The sequence below is a fragment of the Narcine bancroftii genome, chromosome 4, assembly GCF_036971445.1.
Source record: "Narcine bancroftii isolate sNarBan1 chromosome 4, sNarBan1.hap1, whole genome shotgun sequence".
In the NCBI taxonomy this organism is placed as follows: domain Eukaryota; kingdom Metazoa; phylum Chordata; class Chondrichthyes; order Torpediniformes; family Narcinidae; genus Narcine; species Narcine bancroftii.
In genome coordinates this window covers 279,233,500-279,257,374 of record NC_091472.1, presented here as the reverse complement: position 1 = coordinate 279,257,374, position 23,875 = coordinate 279,233,500, and the positions used below count along the sequence as shown (strand labels likewise).

Genomic DNA, 23,875 nt, shown 5'->3' with positions numbered 1-23,875 from the left:
ACTACCATGGCAATGAAAAGGAAATTACTGAGGGCATTTTCTTAAATAGAGTGTACAATGAGTATGCTTTCACTTCTGTTTTGTTTCCCTTTTTGACAGGGAAACCAATTATCAAAGACTATTTCAGGTGTTGTTGGTAGGTTTATTCTGCAGCCTAATCCTTCAACACCCCACCTACAAATGAAAAAATTTATAGGCACAGGCCCCACTAATATTCTATCCCATCGCAGCAATTTGAATCAGTGATAAACTGAGCCTAGTGAACCTGTGAAAGGTAAGATTGAATTATCATGAAGATTGTGTTGTCAGCAGGAAAGAGGCTCCAAAGAAGTGGCCAACCTTCATGTGAATTCAGAACTCTTTAAATCATACAATAATCATTGCAATATTTTTTTCATATTTCATGTCAAACATTAATTTTTTGCATTAATGTTCTGATTATCTAAAGGATATTCTGAAACATTTATCCAGTGTTTCTCCAAATTTTTGCTGTTTGATCCCAAATTGCTTAACTTCACATTTTAGATTTCAGATTTACTGTCAGAGTACATACATGACATGACCCTGAGATTCTTTTACTGCAAGCATGGTAGTATCACCACTTATTGGTAGTGCAAAAAAAAACTACAAAGCACCTACATGTAAACAAATAAAGGACTGTAAACAATAACAAATGTAAACAAACTGACTGTGCAAAACAGAGAGAATTTTTAAAAATCAATAAAGTGCTCAAGTAAGAGTCTTTAAATGAGTCCCTGCTTGAGTTTGTTGTTGAGGAGTCTGATGATGGAGGGTAGCAGCTGTTCTTGAATCTGGTGGTGTGAGTCTTGCTACACCTATACCCCTTTCCTGATAGCAGCAGCAACAACAACGGAGTGTATGCTAGATGGTGTGGATCCTTGATGATTGCTACTGCTTTCTGACATCAGCATTCCCTGTAGTGGTGGGAAGGGTTGTGTCCACTACCTTTTGGAGTTCTTTGCGCTCAGGGTATTGGTGTCCCCATAGGAGACCATGATGCAGCTGGTCAGCACACTTTCCGTTGCACATGTCCCTCTTCCTCCTGCTCCACTATGGGAACAATTGTACCCAATGGAATAGTTAGCGAAACACAAAAGTCTGCAGATACTGAGATTATAGTTAAAACACACAGAAATGCTGGAGGAACTCAGCCAGTCTCGCAAGATAGACCAATGATTCAGGCCTGAGCCCTTCTTCAATGGGATATTTAGATTATTTCAGATGCACCTATAAACATAATTTACAACCAGCAGCAATTTTAGAAAATGAAGATGACAAATATAATATCTGTCACCCGGATACAATTACTATTTCTTATATATGAGAGGAAAAAAACCCCTGCAACAATGGGATCTCTCCAGAACAAAGAAGTCTGCTGACATGTTAGGAAATAGAACCTGACTTCAATACATCAAAAGATGGAGTCATTATTTTTATAACCTATGGATAAATTTAAAACAGTGTTTTTCAACCTTTTTCTTTCCACTCACATGCCACCTTAAGTAATCTCAATGCCATAGGTGCTCTGTGATTAGTAAGGGATTGCTTAAGGTGTTATGAGAGGGGTGGGGGGAAGAGTTGAGAACCACTGCTCTAGACCTAATTGTTACTGAAATATTTTGATTGAGAAAAGTTGTCATGGGCCCATTTCCTTTGGAGTTATGGAACCGTGCACGTAACGAGTCAATTGGATATGATTAAAACAGCGGTTTCCAAACTTTTTCTTTCCACACACATACCACCTGAGTTCTGTGGCTGAGGAAGTATTTCAAGTGACAAATGGAAAATGAAATAGTGTGTTATTCCTGTCCAATCTCAGCTAACAAACTGTGCTTGATCAACTTTATCTGCTTTTGGATGCTCGGGTATCATACAGCAAAGAATGGAGCAGAATAAAGACAAATAATACATTTTTCCTTAAAAATTATTCAGTGAAATAAAACACCTGTAATTAACTGATAGTTCAAGTTGTCCTAATCAATTTGTATTATGGTATTTTTGATTATGTTTTCTTTCACAGTGATTTGCCTATTTCCAGTTTTTTTTTCAGATTACTCCTCAAACTCTATCAGTCCTATCTTGCAACACAATGCTCTGCATTCCTTTCTGCTTTCCAACACAAATATATAAATTGGTATGAATTGTTGGTGAAATTGAAAACATTGGTAAATCTAAAAGTTGAAGTTATGATTTGCAATATATTGTATTTTTCAGCAACAATTATTGTCTCGCTGGTTAAAGGTCACTTCCCGAGATTTATGTCAGGCCTGTTGTGTTTTCTATATCTTTATAATCAGATATTGATTTTATTTTCCATCCTGACAGCATGGCTTCAAAAATGTTTGAGAAGAAGAATAATTGATTGTTTTATATATAAAAAAAGTGACTTGAAAGGGTAAATCTTTTGGATTTAATTTGTTTCTGAACATTGCAGTTAAACTAAAAACATGTGGAAGACCAGGCTTGTCACTGAAATCAATTACAGTTGCTTTGAAATGAGCACATAGAAATAGTGGCATGGAATTGCTCTTTTGGTTGCAAAATCATGAACACCTGGTTTTCATTTTCTCAGTTTGTGGCTGACATTGACAAGGCAATGTTCAATGTGTATCCTTTGTTGCCAAGCAACAGAGAGATGTGATTGGTCACTTTAGATAGCATTGAGATTTTATCATGCCTTGGAGCAAAGTTCTTAACCTTTTTCTTTCCACTCACGTACCAATTTAGGTATTCCTTATGCCATAGGTGCTCTGTGATTAGTAAGGGATTGCTTAAGGTGGTATGTGAGTGGAAAGAAAAAAGTTTGTGAACCTGTGAACCTGAGAACCATTGCCTTGGAGGAATGATGTCGAGGACTGGCTTTGGAGGAGTTGCAGGTGCCCTTGTAGATCAATAGGGAACAAATAAGCTTTTGTAACAATCCAACTTACCAGACAAGTTGAATTAGGGTTCATTACATGTTGTGAGATATGAATTAAAGACGTTTGGGTTGATGGAATTGTAGCATCTGCTACGGCAGAAGTATGGAATAAAGAGACGTCTACACGGTGCGAGGGTGAACTAGTAAACTGATTTTATTGTTTGAATTCACCGAGTTGCACCAAGGGGATGCTCACTTCCAGAGATGTGTGCGCATGCTTCCAGAAGTGACATCAGCATGTCGTGGCGTCACTCTTTGGCCGGTGGTATGCCACCTGGAAGTGGGGAGTTCCTTTGGTCCACATGGGGCATCAACTGTGGGCTTCTCCTCGGTAGTAAAGGGGGCCCCCGCCATCTTGAGTCAGCCGACTGGTGCGGCAATTTAGCCCATCTAACCGAGCGCTCGCTCAGCCCGCTACAACACTGCCCCACCCAGAATCGCCACCTCCCTCTTAGCAGGATAACTTACTGTGTTTGGGCGGTTGGCCACTACACTTGACCTGAGGATCTGGGGCCAGCAGGTCTGAGTCCAGGTGCACTGCCTTGAGGTGGTTGATTGTGGATCTGTCCTGTTGGCTGCCAATGTCCAGTGTAAACACGACACCTGCAGCACCTTGAATTGGCCTTCATACTGACACTGTAGCTGTATTCCTTGTTGTCCTCTCTGCACAAAAATATAGTTAGTGGACTGCAGATCCGTGGGGGTGTGGCTGGATGGCAAGCTGAGTTGAGACAGTGGTGGGGGGGCATTCACCCGCTTGCACCCTCATCCTCTGGAGGATGTCTAAGGCATCCTACACATGTTGGGTTGGGGGGGAGGGTTGAAATGGATGTTCCGGGAATGGTGAGTGGGAAACCCTACACCATCTCTGCAGACAAGGCTGGCAGGACCTCCTTTGCTGAATGGATGCCTAAGAGTACCCATGGGAGCTTGTCCACCCAATTTGGGCTTTGCAGTCGGGCTTTCAACGCAGTCTTCAGGTGGCGGTGGAAACGCTCGACCAAGTTGTTTGCTTGAGGGTGTGGTGTACTTTGCTGCCACAGAATTTAGTCAGGTTAATCCAGAGCGAGGAGGTAAATTCTGCTCATCTGTTCACGGTGATGTGGGTCGGGACGCCAAAACACGTGACCCAGATGGATAAGAAGGCTCTGGCACACATTTCCATATCACATGTGGGTATGGGTATGGCATCCAGCCAGTGGGTAAAATGATCAATTGTCATGAACAGGTACCACATGCGCTGGCTCACGGGGAGTGGGCTGACAATGTCCACGTGTATGTGCTTGAACTGATGCTGCGTGGGCTTGAAGGTCTGGAGTTGGGCTTTTGTGTGTCTGTTTACCTTGGTGTGTTGGCAATGCAAACAGGTTCTGGCCTACTGGGTCACTTCCTTGGCAAAGGCCAAGCCACACAAATTAATGGACAACAGGCAGACTGTGGACCTTATGGAGGGGAGGGACAGGCCATGGATCTGGTTGAAAACCCGCTGCCACCAGGTCGCAGGTAGGATGGGTCTGGGAAATCCAGTGGAGATGTCTCCCAGCAGGGACGGGCCTCCTGGTGAGAACCAGAAATCGCTGACCTTCCGGCTGGTGATGGCAGTCTGGTAGGCTTGAATGTCTTTGTCCTCCATCTGGTCCTTGGTGAGCTGGACAACGTTGAGCACTCCTGAGGTTGTGGCGATTGTGGGTCTAGACAGCATGCCAGCCATCACGTTGAACTTGCCTGCAAGGTGGCAAATGTCCATTGTGTGTTCTGAGATGCAGGAGAGGTGACACTGTTGCCTCGCCGACCACGGGTCCAAAACCTTGCTCAGTGCATAGGTTGGTGGTTTGTGGTCTGTGTAGGCGGTAAAAACCCTTCCCTCTCACATGTATTGGAAGTGCCGTATCACCAGGTACTGGGCAACAGTTCGTGGTTGAACGCACTGTATTTGAGCTCTGGTGTCCAGAGGTGGTTACTGAAGAAGGCTAGGAGCCCCCAGTGCTCGTTGACCCATTGCTTCAGCACTGCAACTGATGCGCCTGTTGTAAGGGCCAAGGGGCAGGTTGAGGCTGGATGTGTCAGGACTGTGGCCCTCGCCAGTGCTGCCTTCATGCTGTGGAATGCTTCTGTGGTGTCCGGCGTCCACTGGAGTGTCTTGTCGCCGAGCTTGACGAGGTTGAACTGGGGCTGCATGAGGGTGCCCACTCCCAGAAGGAAGCGATGATAGAAGTTTACCCTCCCCAGGAACTCCTGCAGGTCTTTGGTTGTGTTCAGCTTGGGGAAGTTTTGGATGGCCTCTACCTTGTCTGGCAGTGGTGTGGCTGCCTCTGGGGTGATGTGGTGTCCCTGAAAGTCTATTGTCTCTAGGCCAAACTGGCACTTGGCCAGGTTCCCTGAGAGTCTGAACTGTTGCAGTCTGTCGAACAGGAGGGTCATATGTGTCCTGGTGATGAGAACATTGTCTAATTTGACAAAAATGAAGTTGAGATCCCTGCTGACCACATCTATCAGTCGCTGTAACATCTGGGCTGCGTTCTTCAGTCCGAAGGGCATTCGCAGGAACTCGAAGAGGCCAAAGGGTGTGATAATAATAATTTTCGGAATGTTGCTGGGGTATACTGGAATCTGGTAGTATCCTTTTACAGGGTCCATCTTGGAAAATATTTGGCAGCTTTGTAGCCTCGTGATAAAGTCCTGGACGTGTGGGATGGGATATCTGTCATTCAGCCACCTGTAGTCACCGCATGGATGCCAACTGCCGGAGCTCTTCTGCATCATGTGGAGTGGGATGGCCCAGGGACTGTTTGAATGGCGGACAATCCCCAGCTCATCCATGGTGGCAAACTTGGCCTTGGCTTGCTGGAGCTTGTCTTATGGGAGGCACCAGGCCTGTGCATGCATTAGGGGCCTGGTGGTCTCAATGTGGTGCTCCACGCCATGTGGCAGGTTAAAGTCATGAAAGTTTGACGCTAGTAAGGCTGGGAACTTGGCCAGTAGGTGGGCATACTCATCTCGGTCCAGGGTGTGAATCCCTAACAGCAGGAAAGGGTGTTGCCACAGAGTGAGAGGAAAAGACTGAAATGCGGTGGCATCTCGTCATGTCCACCAGCAGTTCTTGTACCTGTAGGAAGTCCACTCTGAGTAGGGCCTATTCCACAGCCACAATTGTGCACTTCCACTGGAAAACCGTGTCTGCGGCATGGATCGTGACCAGGCAGGTTCTGTTGCTCGAGATAGAGGATCCATTGGTCGCTTGCAGGGGAGACGCTTGGGGTTGTGTCTGGCCTCAAAAAACATTAGTGGCCAAGGCTGATTTCTGTACCTGTGTCATCTAGGAAATCCTTTTTTGTCTGTTGGTCTCTGAGGTAGAGTAGGCCTTTAAGAGTACCAACCGCCAAGGCCACTATCGGCGGCTGGCTTGCCCGTTTCGCGACACCGAGTTGGGTTTGGTGGTGGGGTAGGAGCATGGTGGGGGCTGTACCACCGGGCATTTTGGCCCCATCACCAGTGATATAAGCAGTATTCAGTTTGCTTCCCTGTGCGCCCGTCGTGATGCGGTTGTGTCGCGGCCACTGTTGGGGTGCCCAGTGGGATGTTTGAGACAGCAGGGCCGATGGTGTAGACAGGCTGCTCGTGGATGGATCTCTCCTGTGGGGTGCGGAAGAGCCTATCTGCCTCCTTGGCTACCAGGTGTGGAGCGCTGAAATCCATGTTGGAAACCACCAAGGAAATGTTTACTGGCATCTTGGAGAGGAACAAGGCCTAGAAAAGGAAACAATCTGTGTGTCCATCTGCTAGGGCTACCATCTTAGAGTTTAGATGGGTTCCTGTCACCCAGGCCCTGCATGTTTAAGATCCGAATGGCACGCTCATGCCGGTTGAGTTCTAGGGAGTCGAGGAGGAACCGCCAGAATTGTTCATACTTGCGCTCCATTGGAGGGTTCTCCATGAAGGAGCTTACTTTGGCTGCTGTGGCAGGGTCCAGAGCATTGATGATGTGCCAGAACTTGGTGTCCTCTGAGACTATAGCCCTGCCAGTTGCAGCCAGTTCCTGGGCTGGTTTGCCCAGAAGGGCAGCCAAATGCATGCCCACTACATTGGTCGCAGCTGCTGTGACTGTAGTAGTAGCGGTATCTTCCATCCTGTTGTGTTCGATGCGGGTTCCAAAACATTGGAATCATCAGGGTCACCACTGTAGTGTCTGCTACAGCAGAGTGATGAAATAAAGAGGGTGAACCAGTAAACTGATTTTATTGTTTGAATTCACCGGGTTGTACAATGGGGACGCCCACCTCTGGTGATGTGCGCGCCGGCTTCCGGAAGTGACATCAGTGTGGTACACCACCCAGAAGCAAGGCATTCCTTTAGTCCACACATGGCGTCAATTGTGGGCTTCTCGGTAGTGAAGGGGGGCCCACGCCATCTTGGGTCGGCCGACTGTTGCGGCGATTCGGCCTGTCTAACCGCGCAGTCGCTCGGTTCGCTACAGAATATTAATTTAACCCCTGCACTGCAACACAGGCATTACTGGTGCAGCTACTAATGTTCCAAGAACTTGCATCCTTGATATACACTTTTAATGTGGCAACTTTCAAAGCACATTTTGAGTTTTGAAGAAGACACACAGTGTAAAAGGGCAATATTTTAAAATCAAATCCCACATTATGAATTTATAAAATGCATCCTATAAAAAGTTTCATAAGTTAACATAATGTAGCTGCATAGTGGTTAGTGCAATGATGTTACATTGTCAGTGATTGGGACCTGGGTTCGAATCCCCTGCTATCTGTAAGAAGTTTGTACATTATCCCATGTCTGTGTGGGTTTCCACCATGGGCTCCAGTTTCCTCCCACCCTTCAAAACATACCATGGGTTGTAGGTTAATTGGGCAGTACGGGCTCATGGGCCAAAAAGACCTGTTACCATGCTTAATTATTCAATTAAAATTAATAATTGACATTATTAGAAATCATTGCATATGTATTCATGCCTTGTGAAAAGAATTGAAGTTAATTTTGTGTACCATCGGAATAATTTTCTCAAACAATATAGCCACACATTCTGAATAAAAAAAACACCTTTACTAAGCAGGTGTAATATTAATTAGTCAGTGGGAAGAGACAAGTCAATGGGCATTGTTAAATTGTTTATTGTCACATGTACCAAGTTGCAGTAAAAAGGTTTATTTTATGTGCTATCCAGGCCAGTCAATTCATACTTAAGTACAGCAAACAATTTAGGGTGTAGTGTAAGTGTTACACTAAGTCAAAGAGTGCAGGGTATAGTGTTACCAAACAAAATGCAGAGAATATGGAAATGTACAGCTAAAATAGTGCATGGGCATTATTTTTTTTCCAATGGGAGGTCTATTTAAGAATCTAATAAGAGCAGGAAAGTAACTGTCCTCAAATCTGGAGGTTTGTATTTTCACACATTTTCTTCATGACATAAGAAGGGCAGAGAAATGAAGGGTGGGATAGGCTCTTTAATATGTTCCAGTGAACTTTTATAATTGGTCTATGATACTGGTTGTCATCTACAAACTCGTAGATGGAGTTAGACCATTGTTATCCACAGAATCATGAATATATAAGGAGGATAACAAATAATTGTTCATGCAGCCTTGCAGGAAACTGGTGTTGAGATTCAAGACAAGATGATATGGTTGAAACAAGTGTTGCCAACTCTGTGTGGAAAAAATTCCTTATAGTTTCATCACGTGACTCCTTTTAACTATTACACTCTGTATTCCCATTCCTTTTAGACCAGTGTATTCATATTGTGATGCTTGGATTTACAGAAACCAATCAGCAAACAAATGAAAATTTAAATTTCAATTTGTCATTGTTTTTCATTTATCACTATATTCCCCTTAACAGTGGAACACTGGCAGGGCATTGATCAATAACAGCACACTTCAATGACTCAATGTCTGATTTGAAGATACTGAAGAGAACATTGGCAAAATTTTTAACAACTTGTAGGATGCTACATCCATAAAGCAGGATGGACATTTTTCTTCTGCTTTATACATAGGACATCTGTGAAAGTCACCACTTCGGGCACTCTACAAGAGGAAGCTTATGTTCACCACTGAAAATGAAATAAATATATTTGTCTGCTTTCCAATTGTCAGTTGGACATATATTTTGTACTATCACCTGAAATAGGCACTCTCTTCAAGAAATCTCTGTCCAAACTTTCTTGTGGAACTTTTGAATAATATTTGTTTCTAATCATCATTAATAAAGCTACATGTATGGTCTGATCATATTGGAGCAGGGCCATGCCACAGGCCTCTATAGCCTTTTGCTATATCTGCTTTTCATGTTTCAACAAACACATACTGGTGCCCTGGTTCACATTCTCTGTTTCTCTCACTGAGGCCATGGTTCCTGCACTACGTTCCGATTTATTGAGGCCCCAATTCTCATATTCCTTTGGAATTCGTTTGTTTCCATCTCCAGGCTCCCTTGAAGCACACATTTTACATATTCCCTTGAAAATTATGAGGGTCCTATTTCCCTGTACTCACTGGAAAACTTATTATTTTACTGTGTAATGTTGAAGAAAAACTGAATTAGAGTGTTCGAGAATGATTGAGAATAACATCCAATAATCTAAAAGAATTTACTTGTGCACAGTCACGGAAGTCTGAAACATGCTGAATTTTTTAGATTTTAATGTGTTTTCATTTGCCGTATTGACCTCAAATTACTGGCAAAAATAAGGACATCACAGGCAAAACCCTTCTCACCATCGAGAACATCTACAGGGAACACTGCCATTGAAGAGCAGAAGTAATCATCAAAGATCCACATCACCCAGCACAAGCTCTGTTCTCGCTGCTCTATCAGGAAAGGGGTATAGGTGCCACGAGACTCACACCACCGGATTCAGGAATAGTTGCTACCCCTCCACCATCAGACTCCTCAACAACAAACTCAGTCAGAAACTCATTTAAGGACTAAAACTTTTGCACTTTATTGACTATTTTTCTTCTCTCTGTATTGTACAATCAGCTTGCTTACATTTCTTTATTTGTTTACGTGAACGTTATGTACATTTTTTTTTGCACTACCAATAAGTGGTAATTCTGCCTCGCCCACAGGTAAAAGAATCTCAGGGTTGTATGTGATGTCATGTATGTACTCTGACAAAAAAATCTGAAATCTGAGTTTAATGAATGGTCTTTCATATTGGAATCTCATGAGAAATCCTTTGGATGTTGAGTAATGCCTTCTCATACAGAACAATGAATGCATGAAGCAGGCCTACAGTTGAATAGGGGTGGTGAAAACTCCCAAATCATTCAGGAGACATCCTTTCTGCAGAGCGGATGGAGCCTTTTTGTATGAAAGGCTCATTGAATGGGCTTCTTTATATCTCAAGAATGACATGTAGAATGCCACACCTTCCCATATTATCTAACATCAGACCATCAGGAATCTAGATATGAAATAATGCACTGTTTTTCCATTTTTGGTTACAATGTTTTAAAATATAAAGCAATTTAAAATTGTTTTTCAGCATTTTATATTTTCATTTTATGAACATTTTTTTAACAAAATCTTAATTTTTCTCTGTGCCGACTTGAAACGTATTTTGAGTGCCTACATTTATTCTCCAGAGAATTATGCCTCATGTGTCCTACTAAGAAGTCCCTTAAATGTATCTTTCAACTCTTTCCTTTAAAACATCTGTACATGCATTTGAGTTTAGGTGCTCAAATCATTTTCTATGTTCCCTTTAGGTCAGTGGGGTCGCTGTATTGGCGAAGAGTGTGGACCAAATGGTGTTCAAAGTAGAACAGTGTGGTGTGTCCATGTTGAAGGCTGGACTACACACCATTCCCATTGTAAGTATGAAGAGAGGCCAGCTATTCAAAGGGACTGCTTCAAGGTGTGTCACTGGCATCAAGACATTTTTGAATGGGATTTCTCAAAATGGGGTGATTGTGTTCTTTGTACATCTTCAAATAAAGATAAACCAAGCACCTCTACTTGTGTAACTGCACAGCAAGGGCTGCAGCATAGGAAAGTACACTGTGTACGAAAATCCAACAGATCTCTGGTATTAGATGAGATCTGTGAGTTCTTTAGACCTAAGCCTGCCTCGGACCAAGCCTGCCTCATTCCCTGCCCACAGGACTGTGTAGTGTCTGAATTCTCATCCTGGTCAGCGTGTAGTAAAGGTTGTGGGAAAGGATTACAACACCGTGTTCGTTCAGTGTTATCACCACCACTATATGGTGGGAAAAGCTGCCCATCTCTAACAGAAACTAAGAGCTGTGATGTACAAGTCTCCTGTCTGGTTGGGGAGGATGAGTTTCAGTACAGTTTAAAAGTAGACCCCTGGAGTGACTGCAGATTGCCACACCAAAGACAAGTCTGGCAAAGTGGTAAACCAGGACTGAACTTTAGTTTGCAACCTTCAGAAAAGAATCCTCTGAAACATCGGATCCACGAACATTTCAAACCTTGGAATGTAAAGATAGGATATCAAACAAGACGTGTCCACTGTACAAGAAGTGATGGAAAAAATGCGATGCTTAGGTAAGGTTACTGTTTTTTTTTGTTTATTCACAATTATTAGTTAAAACTTTGTGCTGCAAGTATATTAATCACAGAATATACCAGATTCACATTTGTTCAAGGAATGAGTAGATTTTAGTGCAGTTCTGTAATAAGATTCATAAAGCAAGAGAGGTATTGCCACTTTTACAAAGAATTTAAGAAGCTAGGCCTCATTTGTCTTTATTCACTGTGTACACGTAATGAAATGTACTTTTGTGACAATTGCTTTAAAAACTTACTGATGTCACTTAAATGAACTTCCCAAAAAGCATAATTAAAGCATTTGCAATTACTATGTTCAGTGACTTTTTTACCGATTTATTTGACAAACTTTTCCTGGCACCCTATAATATTTTACAGCTATATAAAGGCATCTCCCATGACTCACAGATATTCTAAGGATATTGTACATTATGAGCATAGGTCCATTAATATAATTCCGTTGCACAGGTAACACACAAGGTTAAGTGCTTGCAAAAATTGTGTACTTTTTTATTCAACTTTTACTCATTCAAAGTTAATTGCTTGGCTGATAATTGGTATTTTTTTAAAAATATGAAATATTTTTCCATAGTTAGAAAAAAAACAGAATTGTGTATCTAAAAAAGTATATTTGTAGCTTGACAGGCTGATTGCATAAATATATAGAGTACTTATGCTAAAAACAGGAATAATGCAATGCTGAATCAGAAGCTTTAGTGCAGTCTTCATTTCAATCACCCTTGTTGCTTTGTAGATGCTTTCGAGTTTTGTTCTGTAGATGTTGCCTGACTTGGCAGATTACAGTAAAACTCTCATCATTTGCTATCTAACTGTTTGGAAATCCTCATGGTTCAGCATCTGGACCACCATACCATGTTGGCCATTCAGGGGTTTGGTTCCTGTGCTCCACTTCTACTCCAGGGCTCTGGTTCCCATGCTCCCTTTCCACTAATGGAGGGATAGGGGTGGGGGTGAACCATATTTTGCATGTTCTCCTTTTACTCCCTGGGACTTGTTTTGATATTCCATTTTCACTCACTGAGATTTCCCAGGGTCCCTTTCCACTACCAGGCTCCTGCTTCACTGGCTTCCTGTCTACTTACCAGGTCCCAGCATTCTACAGCCCCCTTTCCATTCACTGGGCCCAAATTCTGCATTTGCTTGGTTCACTGGAGCACAGGAGACTGCTCATGCTGGGCTGCATTTAAAAAAAATCTATTGCATGAACTCAATAAATCAGGCAGCATCTTTCAAGGGAAATGGGCAGTTGATGTTTGGGTTCAAGGTTCTATCTGGACAGGTTCACTAGAAATTCACTAGAAATATATTGCATAACATCTCAGTAAAGTGAACAAAATGTTAGAATGAGAAATAAAATTTAGAAAACACTTCAAAAAATCTGCCAGTTTCCTGATAATGCTAAAATATTAACGTTTTAATTGTTAACTCCATTTTCTAACACCAACAATGTTTTGCATTTTGTAAAAAATCTTCATGATTACTATCTTAAAACTTCAAAGTTTAATTTGTAACTTGTACTCTTAGTTTTTTGTCTATTTTTAATGTATCCTTTTTAATTTTTTTGCACTGAGTAAAGTTGAAAGTGCTTGTTTAAACTGACAAAAAAGCTTTTGCTCATTCACAAAAGCTTTCACAGCAGTCTGACGTATAAAGTTGTTGTGTTCTTCCCTTGACCTATCTCTTCTTGTTACCCTCTTTAAGAATTTAAACATGTTTTCAAGTTGCATTTCTACTCTCTTTAACATTAGTTCTCTTCACAAAGTCACCATGATCTATCATTCTTTATTAGAAATATAATAGGCTTCTAAAAATTCACAGTACCCATAATATGATTAAAATGTCTGTGTATGAAATGTAGGTTTGTTATTCAATAGTTTTATAATCTTGGTGGTATATTTTCCAGAGCTATAAAGTATCATCCAAATTATTAATTTCCTTTCAAGTGATGTAAATGACCACATTGAAGTGTACAAGAAGATATATTTAAGTATGGAGATGGTAGCTTCTTTACTAGCAAGAAGCACAGTAACATCTCAGTCTTCCTTTGAAGTGCCATTTGCAGCAAGACTATTAAATGGGATAATTTTAATCAGGTTCTTTCAGCTTGAAGCCAAAATGAATATTTAGGCATCATTTATCATATTTGGCTCCATGTCTTTGCTAATTTTCCTGCAAATATTTTACAAACTAGCCACATTACATTTTCCTGACATTAACCCATGGAGTTCTGACTTTATTTAACTAAAAAAGTTGGAGTTTTGAACACTGTTAACCAGTGAAGTTCTGAAACCAATGATAAAGGCCTCTGTACATGAGAGTAATGGCAGCACAGGGAAACAGTACCAGCATTGCTTGCATTGCAGTCAACAGATTTCTCTAGAATAATCTTTTCCTTTGTTGGGCATATTTAGACATATAGTATGGTAATGGGCCTTTTCCAGTCCACGAGCCCATGCTGTCCGATTGCACCCAATTGATCTACAACCCCTGTTCGTTTTTGAAAGGGTGGGAGAAAACCTCAGCACCCGAGGAAACGCACCCAGATACGGGGAGAACATACCAACTCCATGCAGACAGTGTTGGATTCGTACCCAGATTGTTGACGCTGTAACAGCATCACGCTAACGTACACCAACCATGCTGTTGTGATATTTTATGACTACAGCTGTCATTAGTTCCAAGAAAACTAAAAGGTTTTGATTATGAAATCACCAATCAACGTGATCAATGTTTCACACTTCCTCTTCAAGGGGACTTAACAGAAAGAGTTGCCCAGAATTAGAGGGTTGGCTCACTGGAAAGGGATTGACACATTAGAACTGAGAGGAGAAGAATTTCATTTTAATCTGGAGGGTTGTGAAATCAGTAAAACCCCTGGTATCTGGCATCTAGATGCTGGATAAGTGCCAGTTGCTTGAGATTGTGAGTTGCATGGATTGGCAAGTTAACTGCTGGGGTGGGGGTGGGAGTTGGAGGGAGGAAGGGAGATTTTAAATGAAATTTTAAAACTATTTATTTTCTGCAATTTTTTTTGCCTGTTGCTTGAGTCTGTCAGTTGTTTGAATTTTGAAAAAATGGGGATTTTACGGTATTTAGAATTTTCCATATCAGAGGAGAATGGATGCTGAGTCATTGAGTATTTCCAAGACAGAGATTAATGAACCTTTTGGATACTTAGCAGGTCAGGCAATAAAATAATCAGGAGGTCATAAGCACTTGAAGTACATGACAAGATGTGATCTTAATAAGACATGGTGAAAACTTGAAGAAACATACGCATAGTACTGGTTCTATTTATTCTGGGTTTTTTAAATGAAGAGTTGAACATAATATTCAATCAAACAGTTGGTTGGATGATTAAAGTAAATAAAACATGGACTCTGTGTAGTGTAGATAAAAGCTCACACTCGATTGGAAGGAGAACTAACACTTTTATGAACTTACAACACAGGTAGGGTTCATGAACAGGCTTTAGAGGGGTTCTGGGTTTAGGCGGGAAACCTGGGTTATATATGGGTCCCCAGGGGAGGAGGTTGGAGGCGGGACCAGCACACCTCTAGCGAATTCCAGTTCATTATGCTCGGTAAATGAAATTGAACAAAACTTCTACAGGAGTTGAAACAATATCTTGATTAATACAAAGTTATGTTTTTTGTGTATTAAAACCATGATTTGTGTCTTTTGAGTTTGATAGATTTTATAGCAATGAAATGGTGATTGTCCCTTTTCTGCCCTTTTTAGCCTTTGTATCCATGACGACATTCCCACAATCTTTCAATCATGTGTTATGCCCAGAGATTGTGGAGTTTCTGAATGGTCTGATTGGAGTTTTTGCTCTAAAACCTGCCAGACACTTGCCACGTTACCCGGATACAGAAGCAGGAATCGATTCATCAAGCATAAAGCCATAGGCGGAGGCAGTGATTGCCCTCATCTTGTGAAAACAGAGACTTGCAATATTGGTGGTGAAGGATTACCAGAATGCCCAAGGTATGTGCTGCATGTGAATTCAAAAGGTACAAATATTTTCATTTTTACAGTTTATAAAAACAACTCTGTCAGTTATATTTTAGCAATTTGACCTTTTCTGAAGACTATTTGCAGGAATGGGGAAGCAAAATGGTCAGCGTGATTTTGTTTAAGGGAGATCCTGTCTGAGAAATTTGGATGAACTTTGCAATGGTATCTCAACATGTTGATAGAGGCTTTCCTTGAAGTGGCAAAGAATGAGTGAGGTGGACAAAAAAGCTTTTGTTCATTCACAAAATTGTGAGGTGAGGACCTGAGTGAGGTAGACAAAATTATAAAGTGTGAACAGCAAGAAACGTTCCCCTTAGCAGCATACCCAATAACCAGATCCCTTGTGTTTTAATAGAAATTGGGGCAGGAGATTGAGAGGGGATTTGACAGAGATTTTTTCTAACCAAAGTGTGCTTGAAATTTGGAATGCCCAGCTTGGGTCGGGTGGTAGAAGCAGATACACACACAACTTTTAAGAAATAATTAGATGAGCACCTGAAATATCATGGCATTGAAAGATACAGATAATGGAGAGCTATTGACCAACTTAAAAATTGTGTCCCAATTCACATCTGACATAGCCACATTTAAATCCCGTTCCCAAGCATATTTGATTTTAACATTACAATTTCTCGTAAATAATAGATATTAAACCTTTACAAGAAGGCCCATCTACAAAATTGGATTCACACTCTCTTGAGAAATTAGATACTTGTGATTCAAGAAAATGCCTGACTTACAAATATCTAAAGAATTGAGAAATTGAGCAAGTTAAATTTAACAGTAATCTGTTCAAATGAGGCAAAATATCCATTAATAAACAGATCGTTAAAGCTTTGAATATCCTCTCTATACCATCTCTGAAAAATATCATCATGTAAAGAGGGTTGAAAAAAAATGTCAATTACAATTCAAAGTGATGCAGAGAGGACATTTGCCTAAGGCTAAATTGTCTTGCCTTTATTCCAAAATGACTCTGCAGTGAACTGGGTTTCACTGGAAGTGTGTTGTGCTGATGGCTGGCTCCACCCCCATCTGCTCACATATAAGCCTAGTTTCCCGCCTAAACCCAGAACCCTTCTGAAGACCTCTGTGAGATCCTACCCTTAGTTATAAGCTAATAAAAGAGTGTGTTCTCCTGTTGTGAGAGCTTTTATTCACTCTACAATTTTATTAGCTTATTCCCTAAATGATGGAAGTGCTACTCAAGCCTGGTCTGCTGTCCCCCGACATGGCTGAGGAGTTCACATACTGGCTAGACTGCTTCCAGGCCTACCTGAATGCGACCAGAGACATCTTCAACACTGATGAACTCAGGAGGTCCACACTCATTACGAAGGTAGGAAAGAAAGGGTATGCAGTCATCAGGGACCGAACGACACATGATGCTGCCATTGAGGTATTGAAGGGGTGGTACCTGGAGTTGCAAAATAAGGTCCTAGCATGGCACTGACTTGCTGTACGTCAACAATGGCCAGGAGAGACCATTGATGACTACCTACTGGATCTGTGGATGCTTGCCAAAAAGTGCAGGTATGAGGTGGCTACAGGCAACGTTCGGGATACTCAAGTCGTGGGGGTCTACACAAGGTGCATGAGGCGGTGACTGCTTGAATTGGGTAAGAAGAACTTGGCTAGCCACATCAAGCTGGCCAAATAGTTGGAACAGGCCAAGCTCAAGAATAACAACCTCGAAGTCGGTGAGCTTGCTCATGCAGGTGACCCCTTCCAAGGATTGGCTGCTCATGCTACCCCAGCCCTAATGGCTGCCGCTTCCCATGCTAGTGAGTGCTTTTTCTGCGGCAAGTGCCAGCATCCCCAATCTTGTTGCCCAACTAAAGACTCATGCAGTTCCAGCTGTGGCAAGAAAGGGCATTGGGCAAGGGTTTGCCATTCTAAGAGAAGCCTGGGGAAGTCCATGGCCTGCACTGCTCCCGGATCAGATTCCAGCCCCAAGCTGACTGCTCCGAATTCACCTGAACCCACTTGCTGCGCTACATGCCAATGGAAAGAAGTGAGGAAACAGCATGAAAAGGCTCAGCAGACATCTTGTTGTGACCCAAATTCAAACTCGACACCATCATTGTCAGAGGATGAAGGTGGGCGACCATCTTGCTGCGCCACGAGGTCAACGCCATCTTACCCATGCAGGGAAACCCAGGATGGTGGGAGCTGTTTCATCTTATATTTGTATGTGTGAGTTCTTAAGACAACAAATGTATAAAGGAAATGGTTCTTTAAAGTTGATGTAAACAGCACCATGTGGCATGCCATGAGGCTGCAAGTCTCCATTCTTCTTTGGCTTGGCTTCGCGGACGAAGATTTATGGAGGGGGTAAAAAGTCCACGTCAGCTGCAGGCTCGTTTGTGGCTGACAAGTCCGATGCGGGACAGGCAGACACGATTGCAGCGGTTGCAGGGGAAAATTGGTGGGTTGGGTGTTGGGTTTTTCCTCCTTTGCCTTTTGTCAGTGAGGTGGGCTCTGCGGTCTTCTTCAAAGGAGGTTGCTGCCCGCCAAACTGTGAGGCGCCAAGATGCACGGTTTGAGGCGTTATCAGCCCACTGGCGGTGGTCAATGTGGCAGGCACCAAGAGATTTCTTTAGGCAGTCCTTGTACCTTTTCTTTGGTGCACCTCTATCACGGTGGCCAGTGGAGAGCTCGCCATATAACACGATCTTGGGAAGGTGATGGTCCTCCATTCTGGAGACGTGACCCATCCAGCGCAGCTGGATCTTCAGCAGCGTGGACTCGATGCTGTCGACCTCTGCCATCTCGAGTACTTCGACGTTAGGGATGTAAGCGCTCCAATGGATGTTGAGGATGGAGCGGAGACAACGCTGGTGGAAGCGTTCTAGGAGCCGTAGGTGGAGCCGGTAGAGGACCCATGATTCGGAGCCGAACACAGGAGTGTGGGTATGACAACGGCTCTGTATACGCTTATCTTTGTGAGGTTTTTCAGTTGGTTGTTTTTCCAGACTCTTTTGTGTAGTCTTCCAAAGGCGCTATTTGCCTTGGCGAGTCTGTTGTCTATCTCATTGTCGATCCTTGCATCTGATGAAATGGTGCAGCCGAGATAGGTAAACTGGTTGACCGTTTTGAGTTTTGTGTGCCCGATGGAGGTGTGGGGGTGCTGGTAGTCATGGTGGGGAGCTGGCTGATGGAGGACCTCAGTTTTCTTCAGGCTGACTTCCAGGCCAAACATTTTGGCAGTTTCCGCAAAGCAGGACGTCAAGCGCTGAAGAGCTGGCTCTGAATGGGCAACTAAAGCGGCATCGTCTGCAAAGAGTAGTTCACGGACAAGTTTCTCTTGTGTCTTGGTGTGAGCTTGCAGGCGCCTCAGATTGAAGAGACTGCCATCCGTGCGGTACCGGATGTAAACAGCGTCTTCATTGTTGGGGTCTTTCATGGCTTGGTTCAGCATCATGCTGAAGAAGATTGAAAAGAGGGTTGGTGCGAGAACACAGCCTTGCTTCACGCCATTGTTAATGGAGAAGGGTTCAGAGAGCTCATTGCTGTATCTGAACCGACCTTGTTGGTTTTCGTGCAGTTGGATAATCATGTTGAGGAACTTTGGGGGACATCTGATGCGCTCTAGTATTTGCCAAAGCCCTTTCCTGCTCACGGTGTCGAAGGCTTTGGTGAGGTCAACAAAGGTGATGTAGAGTCCTTTGTTTTGTTCTCTGCACTTTTCTTGGAGCTGTCTGAGGGCAAAGACCATGTCAGTAGTTCCTCTGTTTGCGCGAAAGCCGCACTGTGATTCTGGGAGAATATTCTCGGCGACACTAGGTATTATTCTATTTAGTAGAATCTTAGCGAAGATTTTGCCTGCAATGGAGAGCAACGTGATTCCCCTGTAGTTTGAGCAGTCTGATTTCTCGCCTTTGTTTTTGTACAGGGTGATGATGGTGGCATCACGAAGATCCTGAGGCAGTTTACCTTGGTCCCAACAAAGCTTGAAAAACTCATGCAGTTTGGCATGCAGAGTTTTGCCGCCAGCCTTCCAGACTTCTGGGGGGATTCCATCCATACCTGCTGCTTTGCCACTTTTCAGTTGTTCGATTGCCTTATATGTCTCATCCAGGGTGGGAACCTCATCCAGCTCTAGCCTCAGGGGCTGTTGAGGGAGCTGGAGCAGGGCGGAATCTTGGACTGAGCGGTTGGCACTGAAAGGAGATTGGAAGTGTTCTGACCATCGGTTGAGGATGGAGATCTTGTCGCTGAGGAGGACTTTGCCGTCTGAGCTGCGCAGCGGGCTTTGGACTTGGGGTGAGGGGCCGTACACAGCCTTTAGAGCCTCGTAGAAACCCCTGAAGTCGCCAATGTCCGCGCTGAGCTGGGTTCGTTTGGCGAGGCTAGTCCACCACTCATTTTGGATCTCCCGGAGTTTGCGCTGAAGATGGCTGCATGCGCGACGGAAGGCTTGTTTCTTCTCTGGACAGGACGGCTTTGTAAGGTGAGCCTGGTGGGCAGCTCGCTTCTTTGCCAGCAGCTCCTGGATTTCCTGGCTGTTTTCGTCAAACCAGTCCTTGTTTTTCCTGGAGGAGAAGCCCAGTACCTCTTCAGTGGATTGCAGTATGGTAGTCTTCAACTGATCCCAGAGGGTTTCAGGGGACGGGTCCGTGAGGCGGGTTGCATCGTCGAGCTTTGCTTTGAGGTTTGCCTGGAAGTTTCCTCTCGCTTCGTCTGACTGCAGGTTTCCAACATTGAACCTCTTTCTGGGGGCTTTATTGTTCCTGGGCTTTGGCTTGAAGTGAAGGTTGAGCTTGCAGCGAACCAGCCGGTGGTCAGTGTGGCATTCCGCGCTAGGCATGACCCTGGTGTGGAGCACATATCGTTTGTCTCTTTCTCGCACTAGAATGTAGTCCAGGAGGTGCCAGTGTTTGGATCGGGGATGCATCCAGGTGGTCTTAAGGCTGTCCCTCTGCTGAAAAAGGGTGTTTGTAATGACAAGCCGCTGTTCTGCGCAGAGCTCCAACAGGAGGCGCCCATTGTCGTTGCACTTGCCGACGCCATGCTTGCCCAGGATTCCTGGCCAGGTTTCTGAGTCTTTGCCGACACGAGCGTTGAAGTCGCCCAGGATGACAACCTTGTCGGCTGTAGGGGTGCGTTGGATGAGGTTGCGCAGGTCGGTGTAGAACTTGTTCTTTTCTGCTGGTTCCGCCTGGAGGGTTGGAGCATAGACACTGATGAGGGTGATGTGACGCTTGTTTTGAAGGGGGAGTCGCATGGACATGATTCGTTCCGAGAGGCCTGTCGGAAGGTTTTCGAGTTTGGAGGCAATGAAGCTCTTGACCATGAAGCCTACACCAGATAGGCGTCGTTCATCCGAAGGCTTGCCAGACCAGTAGAGTGTGTAGCCCGCGCCGCGTTCTTGGAGGCTGCCTACATCTGCCAGGCGGACTTCACTGAGAGCGGCTATGTCGATGTCAAGTCTGAGGAGTTCATGTGCAATGAGGGCAGACCGACGTTCAGGTCGGTGGCTGTCAGCCTTGTCTAGCATGGTTCTGATGTTCCAGCATGCTAGCTTGAGTTTGTGAGCATCTTTTGAGGGGGAAGGCGTGGAGGGAGAGGACGTGGAGGGGGAGGACGTGGAGGGGGAGGACGTGGAGGGGGAGGACGTGGAGGGGGAGGACGTGGAGGGGGAGGACGTGGAGGGGGAGGACGTGGAGGGGGAGGACGTGGAGGGGGAGGACGTGGAGGGGGAGGACGTGGAGGGGGAGGACGTGGAGGGGAAGGACGTGGAGGGGGAGGACGTGGAGGGGGAGGACGTGGAGGGGGAGGACGTGGACCTGTCCTCGGGCCTGCGCAAAGGAGCTTTTAGGTGGAGTGCAGTGCGCGCAGTACTACCCTTGGCGAAGGGTAGACGGCGGCGGCCCCGATCCGGGCAGGAGCAAGGGGGAGACGGCGGCCCTGGCCTCGGTCGAGTGGGGCAGGCGGAGGCCCCGATCCGGGCAGAGAGTGGGAGGCGGCGGCCCCAGTCCAGGCACAGGGTGAGCTGCGGCGGCCTCGGCCCCGGTCCGGGCAGTATGGACCGACCTAGGAGGGGAGGCAGGCCCCTCCAGCCCGGGTAAGAAACCTGCATAGGAGAAGGCCACTCCGATATAAAACCTACGACCCAAGGACCTCGCTGCCACGTCCCAGCTTGCTTGGCCACGGCACACGAACCATGGGTGTAAAGGGTGGGGCCAGTAAGTCTCCATTACAGATCTACATACTGCATGTCTCCTGCTCTGTGTCAACCCCTGATGTTAGCCAAGTATAATCAAACAGTAAGGCATTGCTAGTTGCTTTGAAACCATGATCACTATCATTATTGGACTGAGGAGTATGGAGTCTCCAGGATCCTAGCCTCAATGGTTCTAGACCAGGATGGACCTCACCAGCTCAGCAACTCCATAGTGACTGTAAAGGTAAATAGACATTCCACTAAATGCCTAATAGACACAGGCTCTACTGAAAGCTTCATAGACTCACAGACTGTGCAAGAGCACAACCTAAAGATGTATCCTTCCAATTATCTTATACTCCTTGTGTCTTAATCACATACAACAACATTGTATCGTGCACTTGTCATTTGAAGGGGGGAGAATTTTGTAAAATATGCCTGTGTGAGGCAAGCAATTTTACTTAAATGGAAGGATGCTGTCCCGCCTACTCATGATCAGTGATTGCATAATATCATGTCCTGTTTGAATATGGAAAATATTTATTATTCAATTAATAATTCAGATATAAGATTCCAGAAATTATGGGGGTCATTTATGACTCTCTTTCTCATTTTACAACTTTACTCTAATGTAATTAAATTGCTTGAATTGTATCTTTTCTATGTTCCTTATATATTTTTTTTAACCTTTGATTTTCTTTTAATACTAGTCATATAATGCATTTGGTTAGGTAAGGGGTATGTTTTTCTCCTCAAATATTTTCTTTTTTTTTTAGTTCATTAGAGTATTTTTTACAAAATAGGTATATACTATTTAGATTATGAATTATGGATATGATTAACAATTTATGTATGTTAATAATATGATTGTACAAGTAAAACCTAACAAAACAGCATTCTCCAGTGCAAAAATATGCAAACACATGACAAGTGACAAAGCATGTGAAAACTTAAGCTCATCAAGAGGACCAACAATTACTTGCTGGTTATTAACCTTCTATTGAACTATCTGGAGATTGCACTGCTTTCTAACATGTCAGCTGCTTGTTTGATCAAATATATGAAATTGATCTTTACAAGACATGAAATTCCTCAACTTGTCTACAGTGACTATGGACCATGCTACAGTTGTAAAGAATTCCAGAACTTTGCAGAAGAATATGATTTTCAACATGTGACTTCGTCCTCTGCATCCCCAGTCAAATGGTAAAGCAGGGAAATGAGATCACATAATTGAACAGTTGCTCAAGAAACCACAACACAGTGGCTCAGATCCTTATTTAACTCTATCTTAAAGAGTTATTTTTGCAGAGCTTCATCACTTGAACATGTCATCTGCTGATGGGACGTAGACTACACACAACATTTCCAAACTCTGCAGAACCAAACAAAAACAGAGATGTTGAAAATGCCGAATGGAAACAAAAGCAATGGAGACAAAAAGCAAACTATGACAAGTCAGCAAGAAGCTTAGGGCCACTGGCACCACATGACACTGTGAGACTCAGAGATCCCAACACTTGGGACAAAAAGACCACTGTTCTGGAGGAAGTAAATCCAAGATTCTGCATTGACAGAACAGAGGACGGTCAAATACTGAGGAGGAATTAAAAGAGCCTGCTGAAAATGCAAGAGACACTGCAGGAACAGACAAATACAGAAGATTCAGCCTGCACAGCCACAGAGGCAACACCAGCGGTATTAGACAGTAGTGGACCAGCAGAGCCATCACAAACACTTGTGTTAAGAAGATCCACATCCATTATCAAAGCACCTGACAGACTGAATCTCTAAAAGAAAAAGAGCCGCACACTTAAAAAGTTGGTGCTGCTGATATTTGTGTTTACATTTGAGTTGAACTTTAAATTGAAATTAATACTGTGTTAGTGTGTAATGTTGTTAGATTAAATATCTCAAGGAAAGGGATGTAGTGATAGACTGATAGTGATCCTCCTGACCACTAGAGGAATTAGAGTTGAGTTGTTACAGCTAGGAGTAGATTCAAAATGGATGCCTCTATGAGGTTGTGTGTGGTTTAGTTAATAAAGTATAGTTGTTATATATTAACCCAAGTTTATTTTTTACAATAAAAGAAATATCACAAACAGTACATAAATAAATATTGTTTAATAAATAGTCAGAGGTGGCTATCCCTCGAGGTCAAGGATGATGGACTTTGCTCC

At 43.7% G+C, this 23,875-nt stretch overlaps 1 protein-coding gene across 4 annotated transcripts in view; it reads left to right on the top strand.

Moving 5' to 3' along the window:
- The window catches only part of thsd7ba (thrombospondin, type I, domain containing 7Ba), a 1,034,072-nt gene that overhangs the window by 444,534 nt on the left and 565,663 nt on the right, over window positions 1-23,875 (top strand). For all 4 annotated transcript variants that reach the window (XM_069935130.1, XM_069935128.1, XM_069935129.1 and 1 more), the window contains 2 exons: window positions 10,681-11,482; window positions 15,248-15,496. In XM_069935130.1, coding sequence (XP_069791231.1) covers window positions 10,681-11,482; window positions 15,248-15,496 — 1,051 coding nt within the window. The remainder of the gene's footprint in view (window positions 1-10,680; window positions 11,483-15,247; window positions 15,497-23,875) is intronic.